This window comes from Podarcis bocagei (genome assembly GCF_964188305.1).
Source record: "Podarcis bocagei genome assembly, chromosome: 17".
Classification (NCBI taxonomy): domain Eukaryota; kingdom Metazoa; phylum Chordata; class Lepidosauria; order Squamata; family Lacertidae; genus Podarcis; species Podarcis bocagei.
In genome coordinates this window covers 32,448,254-32,472,014 of record NC_138143.1, presented here as the reverse complement: position 1 = coordinate 32,472,014, position 23,761 = coordinate 32,448,254, and the positions used below count along the sequence as shown (strand labels likewise).

Here is a 23,761-nt window from a genome sequence, read left to right as displayed (position 1 = left end):
TGGCTCCTTCGAATATTTTTAGGTGAAGGTTTAGATGTTCTCTGTTCTGCCTAGCTTTTGACATATTTTAACTTATCTCATTGGTAGGTCCCTGGCTGACTGCCTTGCATCTGCATATAGGACTGGGGGGAATTCTTGTCTGAAACCCTGGAAAGCTGTAGCCAGTCATGTATATAGTACTCTCATAGATGGACAAATGGTCTGGCATGATAGGCAGCAACTCCCTAAGCTTCTATTTTCCTGAATACAATATTCCCTTTTTCCATCACTCCTTATACTTGAAGAAATGAGTTACCTCTATGCAGTGTAGAGAACAGGGACTGCAATCAGAGAAAGAGAAGAACAAAATGTATTTTCACCTATGGCAATAGGAAAACAGTCTGAGTGGTCCCTGAATATCATCAAGTTGAGGGGTGGCTTTAGGCTGTTGGTTGTTATTGGTTGTACAAGTCTGTTTGCTATTCCTCCACCTACCTGCTTTGACCGCCGTTTCAAGCATCTTAAAGATTCCCGTACTTTCCCCTGCATTTTTGCTTAAAGATCTGGAATTAAATCCACATGCCTCTGTGCATTAGGTTTTTCTTTTGGTTGGTAAAGCAGGCACGTGCTCTGTCACTCGTCATCAGGCGTCTTTAAAAGCCTGCGGTATTAACTGCAAAGCGCCTTGGAAGAGATTTGCGGCCGAAGATATTCTCTATAGTATGGGTGCGCACTGGGGGGGGGGGGAGAGAGATCTAAAAGGAACCCTTTCCACATTCAGATTTACAGTACTGTTCTAATCTCTCTTCTCTCTATGCCATCTTCCCATGCCACCTCTCTAGAAGCAGCAGCGCCCCCTTTCCCTTTGTTTTCCTTGCGATCGCCTTCCGTAAACAAAGAAAAGCAGCAGGCGGGCCAGCCCAAGGCCGCTCGGACAGCCTCGGCAGCGCCGGAGCCTAGAGGGCAGTGTGAGCGCCGCCGCGGCCGCAGCCTGGAAAGGCGGAGCGGCAGGAACTGCTAAGGCGAGGCGTTTTTGACATCAGTTCCTCTGGCTGGAAGCGGGGGGTGGGAAGAGTTTTCTTCCCGAAAATGCCACAAGTAGAAAGCGGCGAGCCCCGGGCTGCTGCCCTGGGGCAGGAGGCGGCGAGCGGGCGCGCCCGGTGAGGGTCTGCTGCCGCCGGCGGCGCCTTCGAGGCTGCGCGCCTCCTCTTTCCCCCTCCTGGGAGCGAAGGAGCTTCAGTTAGTGGCGGCGGCAGCAGCAGCAGCAGCGACGTCAACTCCGGCCCCGCTCGCCGCCGCACCCAGCATGAGCGGCGGCGGCGGGCGCTCGAGCGCCCGCGTGGCCGTGAAAATGGAGGTGGCCCCCTTCTACGGCGAGGACGGGCTGGAGCTACTCCCGGACTTCGTGCAACTGCCGGGCTTCGCGGGCGGGCCCGGCGCAGCGGGACCTGCGGGGCTGGAGCCGGCCGAGGAAAGCGCGGCGGACCAACAGCACAAGCTGCTCTTGGCCGGGAAGAAGCAGCAGCAGCGAGACTTGGTGGTGGCGGCGGCGGCCACCCCCGGCGCTGCCTTGCCGCCCACCGGTCCCTTCACCTCGCTGCGCCCCCGGGGCGGCACCAGCAACGCCGTGCACCGCCTGATCCCCGACGCGCCCGGAGTCGGCCAGGAGGTGGGCTCGGGCGTGCTGCAGCCTCTGTTGAAGCTGCCGGCGGCCGCCGACCTCGAGCAGCTGCTGATCCAAGCGGGCAGCCCAGGCCTGGCCGGTCCGGCCAGCCCCGGCGGCGGAGGCCCTTCGGTGGCGGCGGCGGCCGGGGGCTCCTTCCTGTACCGGTCTCCGCAGCCCTCGGCCCAGCAGCAGGCGGTGACGCAGGAGCAGGAGGGCTTCGCCGACGGCTTCGTGAAAGCCCTGGCCGACTTGCACAAGCAGAACCAGCTGCTCGGCGTGTCTCCGGCGCCCCTCTCGCCCACCGCCCACCCGGGGGGCCCCTGCTGCCCTCCGTCCCGCCAGGAGTCGCCCGCCGTCTACACCACCTTGGGCGGCTTCAACCCGGCCAGCCCGTCGGCCGGCGGCACTTTTTTCCCTCCCCAAGTCTTGGCTCGCCTCCCAGCGCCCGGCTCGACGGGCAGAGCTTTGGAGGAGCCGCAGACGGTGCCGGAGGCGGCCGTGGTGTCGGTTCCTCCTCCGCCGCCGCCACCTCCGGCGCTTTCGTCCGGAGACTCGCCGCCGCCGGCCTCCTCCTTGTCTCCGCTGGACGCCGAGAGCCAGGAGCGCCTGAAAGCCGAGCGCAAGAGGCTGCGCAACCGCATCGCGGCCTCCAAGTGCCGCCGGCGCAAGCTGGAGCGCATCGCCCGCCTGGAGGAGAAAGTCAAGGCGCTCAAAGGGCAGAACGCCGAGCTGGCCGCCACCGCCAGCCTCCTGCGCGCCCAGGTCACGCAGCTGCAAGGCCGCGTCCGGAGCCACCTCTCCAGCGGCTGCCACATTAACGCCGCGGCGGCGGCCCCGACGCAGACCTCGGCGGCAGCTAGCCAGCCCCCGGGCAGAGAAGGAGCCACAGAACCGGAGGCCAGCGCTTGCTGAAGCCGCTCGACCGTCCCGCGACGGGGAGAGATACCGAGGCGCGCACAAGCCTGCCTTGCGTGGCAGAAGGGGAAGGATGACCCCTTGATGGTGGCGAACCTTCAGTTCCCTCTTCTTCGGTTCCCAAAGGTGCCATTCGGTCATCGGAGGAGCTTGGCGAACGGATGGGTGAAGAGGTTCCTCTCCCACACGCCCCCTATGCACCCCTGTGCCCCCTTACCAGCTCCAAAGGGAGCCCTAAGAGCCAGAGAGAAACGCGGCGTAATGGGAGGTGGGGAGGGAGAAGAAATGTGGGGAGCATCCGTCTCTGCTCCTCAAGGGACAGGATGCTTTGGACAGCCAGGGAATGTTGTTTACTCCGGAAACCAAACTTTTAACAAGTACTCTTCAGTCGAAACCAATTTGAGATCATTTCCAGCATGGATAGCTTTCCTGCCAAGTCGTGAAAGTGACGCTGAAGTGATTAATAACCAGATTGTGGTGTTTGGGTTTTTCCTTCAGGAGCACAGGTCAGGTGCGCAGACATCAAGGCGAAGGAGGGTGTGTGAAGCTGCAGCAGTTGATGCCATTCTGACAGTCCCCAGTTACATCAGGGAAGCCTGAGGCTGGTGATCTTCAAAAACAAACTCCAGCTTGAAAATGTGCTTACTTTTCTAGCTTCTCCAGCTCAAAACAAATATGAAAAGCTTTGCAGATCAGATACAGAAAAAAACAAACCAGATTGTTGCTGGAAGTCCAAAGATCTCTTCAATGATCCCACCTGAGCTTATGGTGTGGGCAGAAGTTGTCTTTGTTGAGGACTATATATTTTAGAGATTCTTGATTTTTTTTATTATTATTTTTGTGGTGGAAGGTGACTAGAGTCAACCTGTATAGCTTTTTCTTCAAGTTGCCAGGGATTGTTAAAAAAAAATCCAGTATTTTTTGGCTGCAGGCTTGTTTATTTATTTCTTTAAAAAGGCTTTAGATTTTCTATGATGGGGTGCTAATTGTTTGGTAAGGGGCATGTACGTCATGCAGATTGCTAGGTGTTTTGATAAGAGCGGTAATATTTTTAAAAGATACAATCCTTGCAGTTTGACACGGGGTAGTTTTGTGAAATGTTTCTCAAGAATTTGGGATGGTCGTAGCTAATACAGGGCTTGTTAAGTCTTATGTACAGAGAGATAACTTATTATTTTCCTGCTGTAGAAGTTTTATAGAATTGCTCAGACTTTGAGAGAGCCAAAATGTAATTGTTTAGGAAGACACTATAAATATTATAGACGATCTGGCAGTGTAGTTTTTCTTGGTGTAATAATGGAAAGTCTAAAAATGATTACCGTAGTTGCTGTGAGAATGTTGTGGTTGAATTTCTGATGCCGGATAATTTGCTCATCATGAATGAGTAGTGCTAAAGTACAGCAACAGAAGATGATGTGCCACACAAAACTATTTATTTAAAAATTAGTGTTTTAAGAAGATTGTGGGGTTTTTTCTAGACTTATGAGCTCCATTTTATTTCTTGTGCCAGCACAAATCTGGGACATTGATAGGCTTATTTATTGAAATGCTTTGGAATGTCACATTCTATTTTTATAATGTGCAGAATGATAAAAGAAATGGTTTTGGAAGAGTAAATATCAGATGATTTATCCTTCATGGTGCACATTCCAGCTGTAATTGCTCTGTATGGAAGTATAGTAGCTGAAGCTGGAGTCCTATGCTCACTTACTAAGGACTAAGTCCCATTGAACTCAATGGAGCTTGCCTTTGAGTAGACATGTCTAGGGTTGCACTGCCACTGCTATGCAGAAAAGGCTTGGTTTTTTTTAAAAAAATAGAACAATTCTGTTGTACTGTGTTTTGAATAACACATAGAAATGTGGGTAGTTTTTCTTCCAAGAACAGTGTATAAGCTATTTTATTGCAGTTTCCATTGTAAATATTTTCTAGTTCTCAGTGTGTCTGGCTGTTAACCAGAAGGTTGGTGGTTCAAGTCCACCCAGGGATGGCTGTGGGCAGGATTCCTCCACTGCAGGGGGGTTGGACTAGATGACCATCCTGACCCCTTCCAACTTCCAATTCTGTGACTTTGTGATTCCGGGTGGGAGGAGGAAAGAGAAGTTGGAAGTCTTTGAGGTTTGTTTTAAAGTGGGATCAGTAAAAAGAAACTGTTACCTGTAATTTGTTTAACTGAGAGTTTTGACAGTTTTCTGGTCAAAGTGTGCCGTGCAAAATCTCCTCCCCGTCCCCAGTTGTATAGAGCATAGTTTGGATGCTTCTCAAAATGCAGTTTTATTGTTTCTGTGGTTTATTTTAAACTTGAGCTCTTGATATAACAATCGTTGCCTGGATATAACATGTGAATAGCTTGTGGCAGTGTATATATATTACTTTCCATAAGGCAGTACTTTGACAACCTTGCTTGAGAAATAATGATAAACAGATATTATAGATTATATTACACAGTACCATTTCCATGCTTTGGAGAGATTCTTGGAGTGATGCTTTGCATATTTGCTTGGAAGTAAGTCTCAGTAAGTTAAGTCAAGCTTATTCCCAAGTTAAGTATGCATAGGATTGCAGCTCCAACTTAATGACATCAGGAGCTTTTTGTATTTGGAACCATAATGCTGCAAATATGTGAAATAACCAGTCTTATCCTTTTAGAAATGGAGAAACTTGGAAGAAAGCTTAATTCATTTGATCAGTCCATCTTGCATTAATTGCCAGAGTTTCATCAATGTGGCAGAAAAAGTCCTTGAGCTTGCATACTCTTAAAGGATAATATGGCAAAGGTGGAGACTTTATAGCAGTGCCTTAAGTGTGAGGGATGCAAATTAAATAATGAGTTGTACAAAAGGTATCACCTTAGCTGGGACCAGAGCAGCTACTACATTTACGTAGTTGAAAATGCCCGATGATGTGACAATGTTTTTTCTCAGGTGGGTTCTAATCTGGAATATTAAATCTAAGGGGGAAAAGCTCAGGCTGCTTGCTGCTTCTCAAATGTACCTGGAAGTTGCATGTTTCTTGCAACTTGTTTCTTAACTTTTCTCGTAAGGGTACATAATAATTCTGGCTGTCTCAGAGGTTGGAGCTGAGAACCTACATTTTCTTACCTGTTGCAATTGATGGGGCTGCCTGCTGCATCATTTCTGCCAAAAGCGTATTTTGCTTCTTGAAATATATGCAGTGTTCTAGGTTGTTCACCCGTTTCGTAGCCTTTTCTGCTAAAGTCAGTAACACAAAGTCCACAACTTTGTTTGCTATCTGCCTCATATTTGTATTAATGGCTCTTTTTTCCCCTAAAAGTACCAGTCATCCTGTCAGTGTCCCTGCAAGCCTGTTTAAATGCAGTGCTGTTCATGACTGAACATTTTACTTTCTGGCCCACCAATAGAATTCCTCTCATTCCCCAGCCTCAGATGCATTCAAGCCCATTCCATGTTGTGGTCTGTCCCTCTCCTCTCACCCACCCAGTTCTGAGAATTTCTCTGTCTCTTTTTGCAGAGATGAGTTAGTACCTGATTGATCATTCCTTTAAAATGCACTTTTCTCATCTGAATCCACCTTTCCACTCCTTTCTGCTTGCTCTTTTGTGTGCATGTATTATAGCAAGTCTTTGGTTTGCTTTCTTTGGCTCCTGCACGCTGGATAATTTTAAGAATACCCACCAGATACACACACAGGCATGCACACACAAAATTCCAGGCTGATTGGTACTCACCTGCATTAGCACTTCATTGGGCAAATATTCCAGTTTCTAGTGAGCTTGGTGATCCGGGTGATGTCCATTGTTGAACTGGCATGGCACTTTCTGTCAGTGGAAAAGGCGATTTAAAGGGACTGTAAACCTTTTCCCTTAAGTAGAGGGAGGGCAGCTGGTTTTCCTGCACACTTACATAGCCCACATGAACACTCAGGTAGTAACTCGCATGGTTGTGTGTCTAGAGGAGCTGACTAATTTGTTGCTAACTTAGTGAGTGACGATGTGTCACAACTCCTACCCAATTCCTCTTTTTAACACACTGGTGGTATAGGTCTGGCTCTCAAAATATATTTTTTTTCTATCGTTGGGTGGAAGCTCGTGTTCAGGTGTGGACTCGATCTTCAAAAACATAACATGGTGGTTTTTTGGTGGACCTAGATGCTCGTAATGGCGCGTGATTTTATAGCAAGTAGGTTCTTCAGCTACAAAAAAAATGAATTGCTGGGTTTAAAATGTCAACTATCTGAATGGTGGTGGCGCTTTCCATTTTTAACCAGTGCTGAACTGTTGCCATAAATACTAGTAGGGTGGTGTTTTTCATTTTGAAGTACTCGAAAGCAGATCTGCACTAAGTGACATCTTAAATACAATGGGCAGATGTTGACGGCACTTACGTTTCCATTGATTTAAACATGTTCTCAACCTTGCCACTGAAATCAGTGGCGTATGAAAGTACTAATTTTTGTTGAAACAACTTCTGGATTTTTATATTGCAGCCAGAATATATTTTAATAGCATTTCCCTGGAGAGGAAGAATATATAAAGCACAAAGCGATGTAAGTGAGGCTTATTTTTGCTTTCTGCTGCAAATTTGAATCCATTTTTAGTTATACACTGTGGTTAATTGTGAAGATGGAATTGAATGTTGAAATGGCCTAGCTCAGAGGCAGCAAACTTAAAAGTGATTTCTGTTCATTTCAGTTGGGGTTAAAAATAATGAACACTGTTTAGTAATGATACCCTGAATTTTTTTAATCTGTTCCTTTGCGGCAGAGACACTTGATTTGATCAGTAGCTATAATTTCATAGATTACTAATGCATATGTTTCCAATCCAACATTTGGATGCAGTCATTCCAAGCAAGTCTGTCTGCATGATTTTAAAGTGGTATTCTAAGATGTGTAGGTTTTAGATTTAAGACTCCATGATTCCTATGCATGCTTAATCCTAGAAATGCTGATCAGCAAAGCTGCAGCCTTTTGTGGTCATGCAAGACCTGGTCTCGTAACTAGAAGAGTTGTGTGGGAACGAGAGAATTAACCTTGTGTGAGTTAAGCATGAAAAAATAGACTACATGTATTCACACTAGTTTGAGTTATATCGTCAGTCCATGTTCTAGGTATCCTGCTGATACGATCGCAAGCAAGCTAACCTGCCATGCCAGGTAAGGAGTTATTTCAGATATTCTGGTTCTAATTGCTTGCAAATGTTTAAACAGTGGATAATATCTAATAATAATAATAATAATAACAACAACAACAACAACAACAACAACAACAACAACAACAACATCCAACTAAGTCACACTTGTCCATTGATTTCAGTAGGTCTACTCCTGAGTGTGACTTCATTGTCCTGTATATAACATCAGAGGATAAAAGCTTGCTGCAGTTACTGAATGATGCCTTCTTCTGTTAGCATACTGTAATCCCTGTTTTCCATAATCTGCTTACTATTTCCCATAGTAGATAGTACCGGCAGTGGGCAAGTGTGGTGGAGCAGAGGCATTTACCTGACTGCCCAGAACAGGCATAGGCAAACTCGGCCCTCCAGATGTTTTGGGACTACAATTCCCATCATCCCTGACCACTGGTCCTATTAGCTAGGGATGGTGGGAGTTGTAGTCCCAAAACATCTGGAGGGCCGAGTTTGCCTTTTGCCTGGCTCGGAAGGTGAGCCGCCGTTACATTCTGGGAGTGGCGATGGTGCAACTGCTGGTGCATTTGCTCTGCGCTGCCCTCCCGGTTAATGGCAGCGACTCATCTGCCGGGAAGTCGGGCCAGTGCTTCCATCCCACTATGCCGTATGCTGCTGAATAGCATTCACTGTAAGTTGTCTGTTGCATTACGGTTTTGTTTTTGTTTTGTTTTTCAAAGTAGGCATGCTGAGACCCAGTAATAGAAAACAGTAAAACAAATGGGGACTCTGCTTGGTCTCTGTCAGCTGCCTCCAAAATAATTGCATTCCTGATAATCCTCAGCAGTACAATAGTGAATTATTGTATGGCACCTGCACCAAACTGCTTTGAAGCAGGTTAAGACGAATGGCTTGATCTGGAATGCTGTAAACGTGCATGTTACTGTGAGAAGAGCATAAATGTGACCTTTTTTGTAGCTTTTGTCCTCGAGTCCTATCAAACTTTTCGTGGGCATGTTCAGGGAGGCAGGAGAGGATATATTGTTGATTACTATCCTTTCTAATTTGTGCTAGCAAGTTCCTTTACTTATCAGAGTTTCACATTCCCCTTTTAAACGTAGCTGGTTGCAGGCTTGTGTAAGCCTTTCACTATCAGGTTCCTGGTAAGTTCCCTTATATCCCTCTTAAAAGAATAAACACACGACAATCTTATTTAATGTCAATAAAAGTTTACTCACATCATCAGTTCACAGTTGGATCCCTGAAGGCAGACTTAGTTACAAGTATATAAATGTGGACCTACCCCATATGGGGTATTAATCCCAGTGACTGCAAGCTAGCAGTCACTGCAGTTCACACAATGAAAGGAAGATGGAAGAGACAGAGTGTGGCAGCATGCCTTGTCCTTTCGTTACCTGAACAGGTAAGGTCACACCCACCTCTAGTCACATGCAAAGGAAGGATGCCCGAGCCAGGAGGAAACAGGAAGTTTTCGACTGGCTGGACCAAACATTTCCCCGCATGTCCACTCTAGGAGAACAAGGAATGTTGTACTTGACTGCTACTTATGTATCACATCCCACACTTTTCATATAAAAAGACTTCGTAACCCAACTGTAAGCATATTTGCTATCACAATCAAGTCCTGCTCAACTCAGAGAGGCATTCTCTGAGATATGTGTGCATAGGATTGTAGTCTTTAGTTCAGGGATGAGGAACCTGTGCCCTCCCTCGGCCGTCAGATGTTCGATTCCCAACAGTCCCAGCCAACATGGCCAATGCGCAGGAGAATGGGAGTTGTAGTCCAGCACGCACCTAAAGTGCCACAGGCTGCCCACACCTGCTTGAGAGTTCTCAGCATAGGGACAGGAAGACTTGAATCACTGGGATGAGTTCAAGTAAGAGTTGTACAGATTATTGATGGTGAGCAAATGAGTTGCTATCCACTCACCATTAGAAGAATATACAGGTAGAACCCTATATATACTGGAAGATATATATTTTCTTGGGTAGACTGGGTTTGGACTGGAAGTACCTGGGTTCAAATCTCAGCTTGGCTGTGATGGAGCTCTCTGGATGACTCACTGTATTTCAGCCTAACTTACCTCTCAAGATTTTTGCAAGGATTAAAAGGAGTAAACCTCACGTACACCTCCGTGAGTGTTTTGAAGCAATGGTAGGCTACAAGTGTGAAAGAGAATTGTGTGAGCCAGCACAATTTAGTCCCCTTGCACTAAATTAGATCAAGGGATGTTATGGTACATCTCACTGAGATGACAAGGTGTTGTTGTTTTTTTTTTTAGAGTTCTGCCAAACAGTATTTCTTCCAAGAAGGAAAGACTATTGAGGGAGCAGTTGTTCATGCTACATTTTTTTCAGGTGATGCTGAAAGTCTAAGTATCTTTGAAAAATGCAATTTTCTGCACTGTTGACTTAAACACTGTTGCCAGTCATTTCATATAGATTCTTCAGACTGGGTCTTTCAACTTTATCATAGCAGTTGAGATACAGCTTAGATTCTGTCACTTTGTATTATGTCGTTAAAGTGGGGTTCCTAATTGGTGCATGAGCTTCATTTTAATGAATTTCAGTAAAAGAGTTGCTATAGATACTGTATAACAGACGTGTTCCTAAACATCAGTTAAGGTTTTACATGCCGGTTCCATAATATCTGCCCGAAATGTTGCCATTTATCACAGCTTGTGTGCTGGCACAAAAGCTGGCATGTCTCATCTTGAGAACTTAAGGGTTCGCAGCAAGCTTTAGGATAAGGTCTTTAGGGCCAATTTTATAACTCAGAGGAATCAAATGGCAAAGCTTTCTGAGAATTGTGCCTCTTCAGGCTGCAGGTTGGGGGCTGCATGTTTGAATGCTCTTGTGTGTGAGGAAAAAACCTTCCAACTAAGAAGGAGCATACCAGGAACAAGTATTCAGCCTAATCTTGATGTTCTCTTTATGAAAGTAACTTCGCTAACCTGTGGCCCTTTGTATGGTGTCAGACTTCAGTCCCCACCTTCTCTGGGGCAGAAAGCAGTCAAGAGTCCAACAGGGGACCATTGGTAAGCGACCCCTGGAGAATAGAGCAGTGTAGCCCTCTCAGGTTGTTGGTCCACCACTTCATGGCTTAGTACTGCCTAGAATTTTGGACAATTTGATTTAGCTACAAAAACTAAAGCGCTTGATAATTAATTAATGAAAATCTGACGGGATATTTTTTGTGGGGAGAGGGCAGTGTCATTGTAGGTATCACCTTGACTTTCCTCATGAAGTGTCTCCCAGTATTGATTTCGCTGCTGGTGATTTTTCAGTGTTACCTAAACTTATCCACGGTAACCCCATATTGAAATGTAATCAAGTGAAGTATTAGTTCAAATGCAATTGAGACGAAACAGTTTTATTGTTATAGCAAAACCTAGGTTGATGGGGGGGTCCTGTGTCTTTAATCAAATGCACCCTTTTCATATCTTCCTACTATACTACAGTGGTACCTTGCTTTACAAACTTAATCCGTTCCGGAAGTCCATTCTTAAACCAAAGTGTTCTTAAACCAAGGCGTGCTTTCCCATAGCAGCGGGGGACTCAGTTTACAAATGGAACACGCTCGACAGGAAGCGGAACCTGTTCTGCTTCCGAGGCAAAGTTCACAAACCAAAACACCTACTTCCGGGTTTGCAGCATTCTTAATCCAAGTTGTTCATAAACTAAGCTGTTCTTAAACCAAGGTACCACTGTATATAGTTTCAGAACTAAAGGTTGTAAAAGGGGGAATGAAATGGTTTTTATAGTTTCTCTAGAATTATATATTGATGTCAGATGTTGGGTAGCTGCCCACCTGATTTCCCAACCACACTGTAAATCCCAAAAGTGGTGGATGCAGATAACTGCAGAGTGGTGTCCCTACTTTGCGGGAAAGCGATGAGAGGTGGCACAGGAATTGCCAACCCAGTGACTGCCCAGTGATCGGTGGTTGTGGCATTGGAGTACAGTGGTGCCTCGCAAGACGAAAATAATCCGTTCCGTGAGTCTCTTCGTCTAGCGGTTTTTTCGTCTTGCGAAGCAACCCTATTAGCGGCTTAGCGGATTAGCGGCTATTAAAGGCTTAGCGGCTTAGAGGCTAAAAGGCTATTAGCGGCTTAGAAAGGGGGGGAGCGGAAAAAAATCGGAACACTCGCAAGACGTTTTCGTCTTGCGAAGCAAGCCCATAGGGAACTTCGTCTTGCGAAGCAGCTCAAAAACGGAAAACCCTTTCGCCTAGCGGGTTTTCCGTCTTGCGAGGCATTCGTCTTGCGGGGCACCACTGTAGCTGGCATGCTCCCATCCGTATTAGGGGAGGGATACTCCAATAGTCTCTGTGCTGGAGCTCCAGGTTCAATGACCAAAACACTATTTTTACCTCTTCATTTTGGAATTGAGCTGTGCAACGGTAAACTTGGCTTTATTATTTACTTAAATGGGTTGTCTTCTTGGGATACACCTGCACAACCAAGGGGAGCATTCCATAGCTGCATGGCGAAATTAAGAAGTTCTCTCAACCCTTCTTTCAAAACAGCAGCTTGTAACTATCCTGTGTCGCAAACATATATAACTTCCAGGCTTGTAAGGTTTATGAGGTGACTGTCCTGAGGCCCTCCAGACGCTGAACTGCATGCCCCATAACCCCCAACCATTGGCTGTGCTGGCTGGGGCTGATGGGAGTTGTAGTCCAAAAGGATCTGGAGTGTCACAGGTTAGCTGTCTCTGGCTTAGGTGTATGGGGGAAACAGCATTTCATCAGTGGGGGCAGTGTTAGAAACTCAGATATATAAGCTTGGCGTCAAATGGCTCCTGAAACCAGGTTTACAGTCGCCAAAACGGAAGGCCTGGTTGCCATTTTTGGTTTCAATGTGACTTTTTGGTTCCTGAAATTCATTCTGATTGTGCAACTGAAATATAACGGATAGAATTCTACAGGATGTATTGCTGGTGTGTGAAAACAGTCAAGACCCAAGGATCCCCAGACATGTGCTTCCAGATGGTAGAGACGTCAGGCACAGACATCTTCACTTGGTTGCAAGTAGCTGATAAAAAGATAAAGGGACCCCTGACCATTGGGTCCAGTCGTGGCTGACTCTGGGATTGCGGCGCTCATCTCGCTTTATTGGCCGAGGGAGCCGGCGTACAGCTTCTGGGTCATGTGGCCAGCATGACTAAGCCGCTTCTGGCGAACCAGAGCAGCGCAGGGAAACGCCGTTTACCTTCCCGCCAGAGTAGTACCTATTTATCTACTTGCACTTTGACGTGCTTTCGAACTGCTAGGTTGGCAGGAGCAGGGACTGAGCAACGGGAGCTCACCCTGTCGCGGGGATTCGAACCGCCAACCTTCTGATCGGCAAGCCGTAGGCTCTGTGGTTTAACCCACAGCGCCACCCGCGTCCAGCCAGGTGCAAAATGCTGTGTGAGGGGTGGGGCGTATGCACTGGGAATGTGTCCCAAAGAAGGCTAGAAGCAGCTCCGGCAGGGTCATTCTCATACAGCCAGTTATTGCACAGTAACAAAGTCCTCCTAAACAGAGATACTAGTTCGAACACTCAAGCCTATGGGTCAGCCAGCATCTGCAAAAAGTTTCCTGTTTGCTAGTAGTAACAGCAAAGAAGGGGGGAGTTCAGTTGCAAGAACAAACGCAAACTTTTACTTGCTGAGGTTAGAGGTCCTTGAAAAATTGCTTTTTAACAGTTTGTTTGGACAAACTGTTTAACAGTTTGTTTGGAAATAGGTGTTTTTTATGACAGCTTGCTGGGCAATCTTCTGCATGTCTACTTGAAAGTAATTGGGTGTCACCTTGTAGTAACTTCAATGGGAATTTGCTCAATTGGAGTTCTGCTTAGGTAAGTGTGTATAGGATTGCAGCATTGCAAAGGTTAATAGCTAGGCTTTCATTCATGATTTCTGTATTGAGTGGTTGTTTTTTGACAAAGAATGTGTTCAAACAATTGATTGAGGGTGGCATGTGAACATACATAAAATACAGGACTTAATAAAAATGTGCCCAGCGCCTTCCCATTGTGGCTTTTCATCATCACTGTTCATAAAGCATAGAACTAGAAGTTGTTAAAATTGATGATTATAGACATAAAGTTTTTTTAAAAAACTAATACTTCCTCTTGACTAAATGTACAGCTTGATTTGTGTTGTGTCGTGTGTGTGTGTGTGTGTGTGTGAGACTGAGACTGAGACTGAGGAGGTAAAATGTTATACCTCGGGAATTGTCTAATGGTTTAAATCCATGTTTACAAGAATATTCCCAATTCCTACTGCCAAACAGCAGTCAGCTGCCTCCCCTCTTTTTCTGTCTCTTATGAACTGAGGGTTGTGGATGACTTTTATTTTACTGTATGGCAGGTGGAGATTTTAGGATGGTAATGTTGGTCCTGCTGCTGTTGCAAACAGTGGGCCTTTTGCCAATGACTTCGTGGGAACAGGATCAGATCTCCCAAACTTTATGTTTAGCACTTAAGACTAAAAGGCGACTTGCCTTGTATGTGTATCTGATTGTAGTGGCTTACATGAACATTCTCTGGTTTTTATCACGCTGTAGATCTTTAATAGAGACTGAAGTGAACATTCTTAAGTGGGAGGGATAGGCATTCTGGAATGTAGAACATTCTCATGCTGAAATTGTTTACATGAAAACAAAAGATTACATTTATGACTTTGTAATCGGCGATGTGCAATTTTGTACATGTTGTGTTAAAACTAAGTTTATAAGATACTGTATGTATAAATACTTGACTGAGTATTTGATATAAATATCAGAACATTAAAATGGCTTTATATTCATACCATTTTTGTTGGTGTTTCTTATTTTGCCCTGCTAAAGTCAAAGGTGCAAAGCTAGAATCATTTGTAAATCATTCCAAAGATAACAGCATGGTTACTGTGCAGCAAAATTTGCTGTGATTATCCATTTGAGGTAGTTGATGTCTAACCTTACAACCTTTTATAGAACTTGTTATAAAGTTAGGAGAGACCTTCAATAAAATATCAGATTTCAAAGCTAAACACTGACCCGATCTCTATCTACACCACCTACCCACGAGATGGCTTGCAGATATTTTATTTTTTTGTGATGCTTATACCTTTCTCTTCCTCTAAAGATCTCATACAAGTGGGGTTTCCAGGTAACCGCCCAGTCAAGTAGTTTCCATGCCCACATCTGCTGTTATCTTCAACTGTAAAACACTTGCCATGTGACTTGATTTTCTCCTGGCTCAGTTGCTTTTGAGTCTCTTGTTTTGAGGGCAACTCTTCTTTATACTACTCTGTGCAGAATAAATAGCTAATTTGCTAACAGGACCACAATTGCTTCCACACGTATACAAGAAAGCCAGGTAAAGATAATTTAAGTTCTAGCTCCTGGGTTTTTGTTTTGCTTAGCTACTGGTCAGGTAGACACTTTGAATGTTCCAAGTTAGGGTGTAATGTTTTGAAAAACTTAGTTCTGTAAGACTAGGATATTGATTTTTGTTTTGTTATCAGTGGTTCTCAAGTGTTACTGATCTCTGGACTGGTTATAAAGGTAAAGGTACCCCTGCCCGTACGGGCCAGTCGTGACCGACTCTAGGGTTGCGCGCTCATCTCGCTCAAGAGGCCGAGAGCCGGCGCCGTCCGAAGACACTTCCGGGTCATGTGGCCAGCGTGACGAAGCTGCAGCTGGCGAGCCAGCACCAGCGCCGCACACGGAAACGCCGTTTACCTTCCCGCTATAAAGCGGTACCTATTTATCTACTTGCACTTTAGGGGTGCTTTCGAACTGCTAGGTGGGCAGGAGCTGGGACCAAATGACGGGAGCTCACCCCGCCGCGGGGATTCAAACCGCCGACCTTACGATCAGCAAGTCCTAGGCACTGAGGTTTTACCCACAGCGCCACCTGCGTCCCCCTGGACTGGTTATAGTGCAGATTAATTCCAAACCACATTAGACCTGATACAGATACAATTGAGATGGTATGCTGCATTGGTTTAGTAAGTAGATAGGTCATTTATTAAACAAGCAGATGTACAATATTTCTCCAGTGTTTGTCTTCCAGCACTCGTGCTTGAGCAAGATGCTCAGCATAGCTTTACATGTGACATGCTCATGGTTTAACACAGGCTTCCTCAAACCTGGCCCTCCAGATGTTTTTGGCCTACAACTCCCATGATCCCTAGTTAGCAGGACCAGTGGTCAGGGATGATGGGAACTGTAGTCTCAAAACATCTGGAGGGCCGAGTTTGAGGAAGCCTGGTGCAACGGATCAGAAAGGCCTAAGCCTTAGGGAAGGGGCAAATATATTTCTAATGGCCCCTCCTTCACCCTGACAACTATCTACTGATGAAGGTTAGGCTGAGAGTTGGCGACATCCCTTGGACAGCAGGGGCACCTGGAGAAGGACCTCCAACAAATACCTGATTTTTATGCCCAATATCTGCACTTTGAAATAAAGTCTGGAAGGAAATCGGCAGCGAGCGATGCTTTTGCAACAACAGCATAATACACTTACAACAGCCAGGTCTATTTGATAGTCTGCCTGTCGTATTTGGAACTGGCTGCAATTTCCAAGCTATCTTCAAGGGCATGTGACACAGGATGAATCACATGGAAGTGTGTTCTAAATAACAGGCATACGCAACCTGGAACCTATCAAACAATATATTGTGGCCTGCCAAATGCTTGACAGCTTACGTATTTGCAGAACACATGGCTGGTTTATTATGTCCCCACTGGACTCACCATAGTTGAGTTGGGATTTGATCGGTAGTGTTTGCCGTGTTCAGTGATTTCCGCCCCTGCTGCCCTTTCATGTTCTGTAGGTTGTATTCACAGCTAGCATTGCTTTCCTTAGAAATGCTGTCCTGGTTCCGGCAATGTTACTGGATCCAGAAGCTCTCCCGCAATGGGTTTGCAGATGGAAATTGCCTGGTCCGATCTTGCTTTTGTTTACAATTGCAAAGAAAACAGGCACAATTTATAAAGGCCGTTTTAGCAATATCTCAATGCCGAAAGGCAACTTGCAGATATTAAACCACAGCTTACAGAAGGATTATGGGAGGTTGTCAAATAAATTTGGGTCCAAACTACAGGACAGCTACCTGGCTAATCCTTCCTCCCTTTGAAATATTAACCATCTTAGCAGCAAAAACTTCTTGCACACATTTCAGGCAAGTATTCTATGTTAATTTTAGAGAAAAGAGGACAGATTTGTTTTAAACAATTATGAACACTGTGCCTCCTAGGTAGCTCTTCTGAACCTGAAGTCTGTATACCGGAATAAATAATTCCAGAAAGGTTGCTATGCTTGACAGTTATCATGGTACTATTGCCTGAAGTGTTATTTTTGGTTGGCCGATTTAACATTTTATGAAGGGTAAACAGCCCAAAATCCATTATATTCAAGAGGTTTCTGCCTTTTCTGTGCATGCCCTAGATGGATCTCAGTTAAGCATAATGATCATTTGCAACAATAGCAATAATAATACCATTCCTAGCTTTGCTTATTTAACATCTGTAGTGTGAGAGAGAAAACTAATTTTAGGTAAGTCCTAAACTAATAGAATTTGCTTTATAAGAGTGAGGTATCAGAAAATGCACACATAGACACACAGGGGTTTGTTATTAAATACTTAAATTTTCATGTAAGCACCTCAGGGTGTTGATGGACTAAGCGCAACATTCAAAGTCCTGGATTAAGAGCCTGGACAAACAGGAATGAGGTAGTGTCTGAGACTGCAGAACAAATATTTACCCATAAAGTACTTTGGCAGATAATTGAAGGGTGGTTTGTACAGGGTGGAGCTGCAGTTTGCAAGGAAACAAGGCTCTACTTGTCCAGGTGGCAAGAATCAAGGCCATCCTGAAAAGGAGCAATTGCAGAGAGGGTGTGTGTGGAAGCTACGGAAGCTGAATAGGTCCAGATCCCAAGGATGGTGTCACATGCCTGTTTAAATAACCCCAGTGTACAGATGCAAGCTGACAACTAGTGGATATGCCAAATGTCATTTGTGTCGGTTTCTTTCTTTCTTAGAGGGGTGGGAGGCATGCTAGAACTCTGGCAACCACCCTTACACATGGTCAGCATCTATAATAAAACGGGCAGCACCTAGCAATAGGAGATTCATTTGTAGAGATCACACACATTCCAGTAATATGAGGCCAATGGTTTTGAGCAAATATGCTTCATGTAAGTGGTCCTCTGGCCTCTGAAGTTATGTCCATGACACTATTATGAGAAAAATATCCACTTTTAAAAAACACACACTTTTATTGCAGTTAGGTCAGGCTTCTGAGCCCTGATGAAACCTCTTTGTAATCTGGACCCACTGGCCCATCCACAATCTATCTAATTCAGCAAAATGGCGGGGTGGACTTTGGAGGTGCGTGTATAGGTACATGTGAAGGACACGGGTGGCGCTCTGGTCTAAACCACTGAGCCTCTTGGGCTTGCCAATCGGAAGGACGGTGGTTCAAATTCCCACAACGGAGCGAGCTCCCATTGTTCGGTCCCAGCTCCTGCCAACCTGACAGTTTGAAAGCACGTCAGTGCAAGTAGATAAATAGGTACTGCTGCGGCGGGAAGGCTAACAGCGTTTCCGTGCGCTCTGGTTTCTGTCACGGTTGCGCCAAAAGTGGTTTAGTCATGCTGGCTACATGACCCAGAAAGCTGTCTGTGGGCAAACGCCGGCTCCTTCGGCCTGAAAGCGAGATGAGTGCCACAATCCCATAGCCGCCTTTGACTGAACTTAACCATCCAGGGGTCCTTTACCTTTACCTTTTACATGTGAGGATGTGTCTATATCCCGGTAGTAATGGCAAAGAATTTCCTAACAGTGTCCATCAAAGGGATTCACATTGGGTTCTTACTCTTTCCTCAATTTGTCTCTACAGTGGTACCTCGGATTAAGTACTTAATTCGTTCCGGAGGTCCGTTCTTAACCTGAAACTGTTCTTAACCTGAAGCACCACTTTAGCTAATGGGACCTCCCACTGCTGCCGCACCGCTGCCGCGGGATTTCTGTTCTCATCCTGAAGCAAAGTTCTTAACCCAAGGTACTATTTTTGGGTTAGTGGAGTCTGTAACCTGAAGCGTATGTAACCTCAAGCGTATGTAACCCGAGGTACCACTGTATATACTTTAACACGGTCAAGTATTCAATTTCAAAATACATTTGATGGGATAAAGGCTTTAACCAGTGCTATTTTTCTAGGAAAAGAAGTGCCGGAACTTACCGTGAAAACCTCCCATGTTCTCTTAGGATGGCAATGGCGCCCACCTGAGAGGTGCTGGAACTGAGTTCCACCTGGGGGAGGGGGGGAGCCCTGGCTTTAACAGCCATCACGTTTTTCCAGAATGGAGGTGCACCTCTGGAATCTGCCTGTGCTTTAGGCTAGGAATTGTATATTCCAAGACTGCAGAAGCAAAGAAAGACCCACCCACCCATTTGGAGGTTGTCAGAAATGAGAGAGGGAGGAACTGACTGGAGAAGCAGCAGTGAGTTGTTGTGATAGTGGTGGGTGTGCATGAACAGATTTAAGGCAATCTGGTGTTTGACCCACCCTAAAAGTGTAGTTAGCAATCTAACAATAGGCTTAGCTTTTTGTCAGCTGGCTTCACCCCCATGATAGGAGCGGGTCCAACCCACCAAGATATTTTCGTACCCAGAATAGCAAACACACATGGTTTTCAACATGTTTTCTACTTCAGAAACCCAAATTAACCGACAACTTGCCTGTCCTCCAGTGACAATTGCTTTCCTCTACCTTATGGAACACAAAAGCTGCCGTAACTGGAATCAAACCCATCATCTAACTCAGTTTTATCTACACTGACTGGCAGCAGCCCTCAAGGATTTTAGACAGGGGTCTCTCCAGTTTTCCTGGGGGGAAATGTTACGCTGAGCAGTCTGTAATTTCCCAGATTCCGCCTGGAGCCCTTTAAAAAAATCAGTGTTACATTGACCACTTTCCACCACTCAGGTACAGAAGCTGATCTTAGGAACACACTCCGTATTTTTGTTATAAGACCAGCAGTTACACATTTGTTAGGAACTCTCAGGTGGATGACATCTGTCCCCGGCAATTTTCCAGTTTTAAGTTTATCCACAACGCCTAGAACCTTTGTATTTTGCCATCAATATTCCCATAAGTTGTTCCAACACACTTCCTGAGAAAGCTAGTTCGAGCATCGGGACCTGCTTTTACATCTGCTGTGAAGACAGATAATAATAATAATATATTATTTATACCCCGCCCATCTGGCTGGGCTTCCCCAGCCACTCTGGGTGGCTTCCAACAAAATATTAAAATACAGTAATCCATCAAACATTAAAAGCTTCCCTAAACAGGGCTGCCTTCAGATGTCTTCTAAAGGTCTGGTAGTTGTTCTCTTTGACAACTGGTGGGAGGGCATTCCACAGGGTGGGTGCCACTACCGAGAAGGCCCTCTGCCTGGTTCCCTGTAACTTGGCTTCTCACAGCGAGGGAACCGCCAGAAGGCCCTCTGCGCTGGACCTCAGTGTCCGGGCAGAACGATGGAGGTGGAGACGCTCTTTCAGGTATACAGGACTGAGGCCATTTAGGGCTCTAAAGGTCAACACCAACACTTTGAATTGTGCTCAGAAACGTACTGGGAGCCAATGTAGGTCTTTCAAGACCGGTATTATGTGGTCTCGGCGACTGCTCTCAGTCACCAGTCTAGCTGCTGTGTTCTGGATTGGTTGCAGTTTCTGGGTCACCTTCACATTGCAGTAGTCCAAGTGGGAGATACCTAGAGCATGCACCACTCTGGCGAGACAGTCTGCGGGCAGATAGGGTCTCCACCTGCGTACCAGATGGAGCTGGTAAACAGCTGCCCTGGACACAGAATTGACCTGCGCCTCCATGGACAGCTGCGAGTCCAAAATGACTCCCAGGCTGTGCACCTGCTCCTTCAGGGGCACAGTTACCCCTGCAAAGAATATTGTTGCATGCCATCCCAATCTCCGCTGAGCGCTGTTTCTAGGGGTTCCAGGCTCTCACCCAGGGTTGTGTTTCTGGTGGGAAATCAAGGCACAATGGAGAATAGTGTCTTTAAGAAATATGGTTTATTGTACACATCTTTCTACCTGGGTCTACTTGGGAGAGAGTTCAGAGCATTACATCTCAAGAGGGACTTATTCCCCACAGCAGTGGAGCAGTAGAGTCTAAGGCCTCCTGCATGCCCATCTCCCAGCTTGCCAAGATGGTTCTGCCCCATATTGCCTCTGCCTAGAGTTCTGGCTCCACCCTTTTCCTTTCCAAATACCCTTGCTGTTGTTGTTGTTGTTGTTTAGTCATTTAGTCGTGTCTGACTCTTCGTGACCCCATGGACCAGAGCATGCCAGACCCTCCTGTCTTCCACTGCCTCCCGCAGTTTGGTCAAACTCATGCTGGTAGCTTCGAGAACACTGCCCAACCATCTCATCCTCTGTCGTCCCCTTCTCCTTGTGCCCTCCATCTTTCCCAACATCAGGGTCTTTTCCAGGGAGTCTTCTCTTCTCATGAGGTGGTCTTGGAGCCTCAGCTTCACGATCTGTCCTTCCAGTGAGCACTCAGGGCCGATTTCCTTAAGAATGGATAGGTTTGATCTTCTTGCAGTCCATGGGACTCTCAAGAGTTTCCTCCAGCACCATAATTCAAAAACATCAATTCTTCGGTGATCAGCCTTCTTTATGGTCCAGCTCTCACTTCCATACATCACTACTGGGAAATACCCTTGCTAGAAAACCCTAAACTTGTGTAAAATCAAACATCCCCCCCCCCCGTGGGCACAGCCTTCCTCCTCCCCTGTTTTCCTACATCATGGAACCTGGAATGCTAAACCTTTCTCTGCCTGCAATAACCATGGGAAGCCCCCTCTCTGTCCACGCAGAGAATCTCTTGCCTTGATTATGGTTTTCCATTCATGAGCCATTGCTCTGTTTTGTTTCTTAATGACTACACTCAAGCAGCCTTCCCAGGTTGCTCTGGCTCATTAGCAAATTATAACTTCAGGAATTTAATCAAACCTTCATTAACTCTTAACTTTTGCTAATTCTACCAAAATCTGTAACAGCATATTTCCTTCTCCACCATCTCCTTTTCCTTGTTTGATTCCCAACATGTCCAAAGGTGCAGCCACCTGCCTAGCTGGTCCCCTGCTACTAATGCTAATTGTGATTTATGTTGGATTTTGTGTTTTTAGGTTGTAAACCACCCTGTGATCTTTGGATGAAGGGGGGTAAATAAATTTAATTAAAAATAATAATAATGTGTCTGTGTGTATCTATGATCTTAATTGGTGGCATTCAACATTGAGCTGTCGTGAGCATCCCATCATTGCAGCTTGCCAGCTGGAATGACCCCCTTCTCCTTCCTCTGCACACTGTTATTGGGGCTCTCCTGACTCCCCTGAACCAATTTCAGGGGTGCCACAGGAAGTTGGGGGCAACCACATGGCTTTTGCCTGTGGAACTCCTGTCCTTTGTTTTTAACAACGTTCTCCTTTACTTTTTTGTGCATTCGCTACTGTCTGCATGCATTTCTCTCGCAGAAAATTGTGTTCCTCCCCCCCCCCATTTGGACAAGACTTCCCTTTTATAAAATAAGCCTTTCTTGCCTCTGATAAACTTCCTTGACTCTGCGTATTAACCATCACTCTAGCATCCTCTCATCCCAGCTGGTACTTTTCCTTATCTGTAGTATATGGTTTAGCTGATTGTCTGTTCTTCTCAGAATTGTATGAGTTGTGAAGACAGCAGCAATTATGTTTGGCATTTTCAGAGGGGGCTCCCCACTTTGAGAATTTATTGTATGAAGCATTTTCAATCAAGGGAAATGCATTGACACACTTATTTCAGTTTGTAGTCAAATAATCATGGAATTATAGAGTTGGAAGGGACTCTAAGTGTCATCCAACCTCCAAGCAGCTTTTATTTTCCACTTAATGATATACATTCACATCATTATTATCCACTTTACCTCCCTGGCTCTTTAGAGCCTATCGACTTCCTTCCCTCCCACCTGATATGGCTTCCAAAATTAACCTTTATATCATTGCGTTTTGTACGTTTTCCAATTCCAATTACACTCATTACAAAGTAGCTCAAAATTTAAATAAATATAGAAAGGTACAAAACTTCTCATTACAAGTCTTCAGATAGCTCTGCTAGTGATGCTAATTGCTTACAATAATCTTTCAGATATCGTATAAATTTACCCCAGTCCTTTTGGAATACTTGATCATGCTGGTTTCGGATTTTTCCCGTCAGCTTCGCCAGTTCTGCAAAATCCATCATCTTCATCTGCCACTCTTCTTTCGTTGGCACTTCTTGTTGTTTCCATTTTGGGGCTAAAAGAATTCTGGCTGCGGTTGTTGCATACATAAACAGTATTTTCTCTTCCCTTGGTATCTCTTTACCCACTATACCCAATAAAAAGGCTTATCAGCACCATGTTCTTGTTAGAATTCCTGCTCCATTATTGCAGTCATGGGATTGTTGTCTACCACATGGCGGTGTATGTTTTGACTCCACAGAGTGGGATGTGATGGAGACAGGATGTTTGTGTTACAGTGTTCCGTGAAGTGGGACTATGGCCTTTGTTCTTTTTCTTTTTGCTGTCTGATGTTAGAGAGAGATTGAGCCATGTTGCAGTGCTCCGTGTGTGTTTATATGTAAATAAAGTAGATTAGCCAAAATGCTGAGGTCTGTCACTCATGATGTGCAAACTCTGTGGATCCCTAAGTGTGTCGGTTGGCATCGGTTGCTGTGATGTTCGGGCTGAAGAAAGCTTTTGAAGCTCCTGAACGATTGACCAGGAGGGAGAGAACATGCCAGTCGGGCGTGTGCCTCTACCAGGGTCCTATTTGAGTGTAGGCTGAGCTCCTGACAGTTCTAACCAAATTAGCTAAGCCGGCTTGACAGCTTTCCTAATTCCATTCCCTTTGAAATTACTTTGAAGCAAGTATTGGATCATCTTCATATGACTGAATGCAAATGAGAAATGTAAATGAAGCTTTGGTGTTAAATAAGATGCCACCTGCAGATGCAAATACTACAATAACTGTTGCCTTCTTCCCCGGTTT

At 45.4% G+C, this 23,761-nt stretch overlaps 1 protein-coding gene across 1 annotated transcript; it reads left to right on the top strand.

The window, feature by feature from the left end:
* The first annotated feature begins 476 nt into the window (after window positions 1-476).
* On the top strand, window positions 477-14,485 carry LOC308576788 (transcription factor JunD-like). The gene has a single exon (XM_081176726.1). It carries the CDS (start codon window positions 1,286-1,288, stop codon window positions 2,555-2,557), a length of 1,272 nt encoding a protein of 423 aa, XP_081032852.1. The 5' UTR covers window positions 477-1,285; the 3' UTR covers window positions 2,558-14,485.
* Window positions 14,486-23,761: the final 9,276 nt, after the last annotated feature.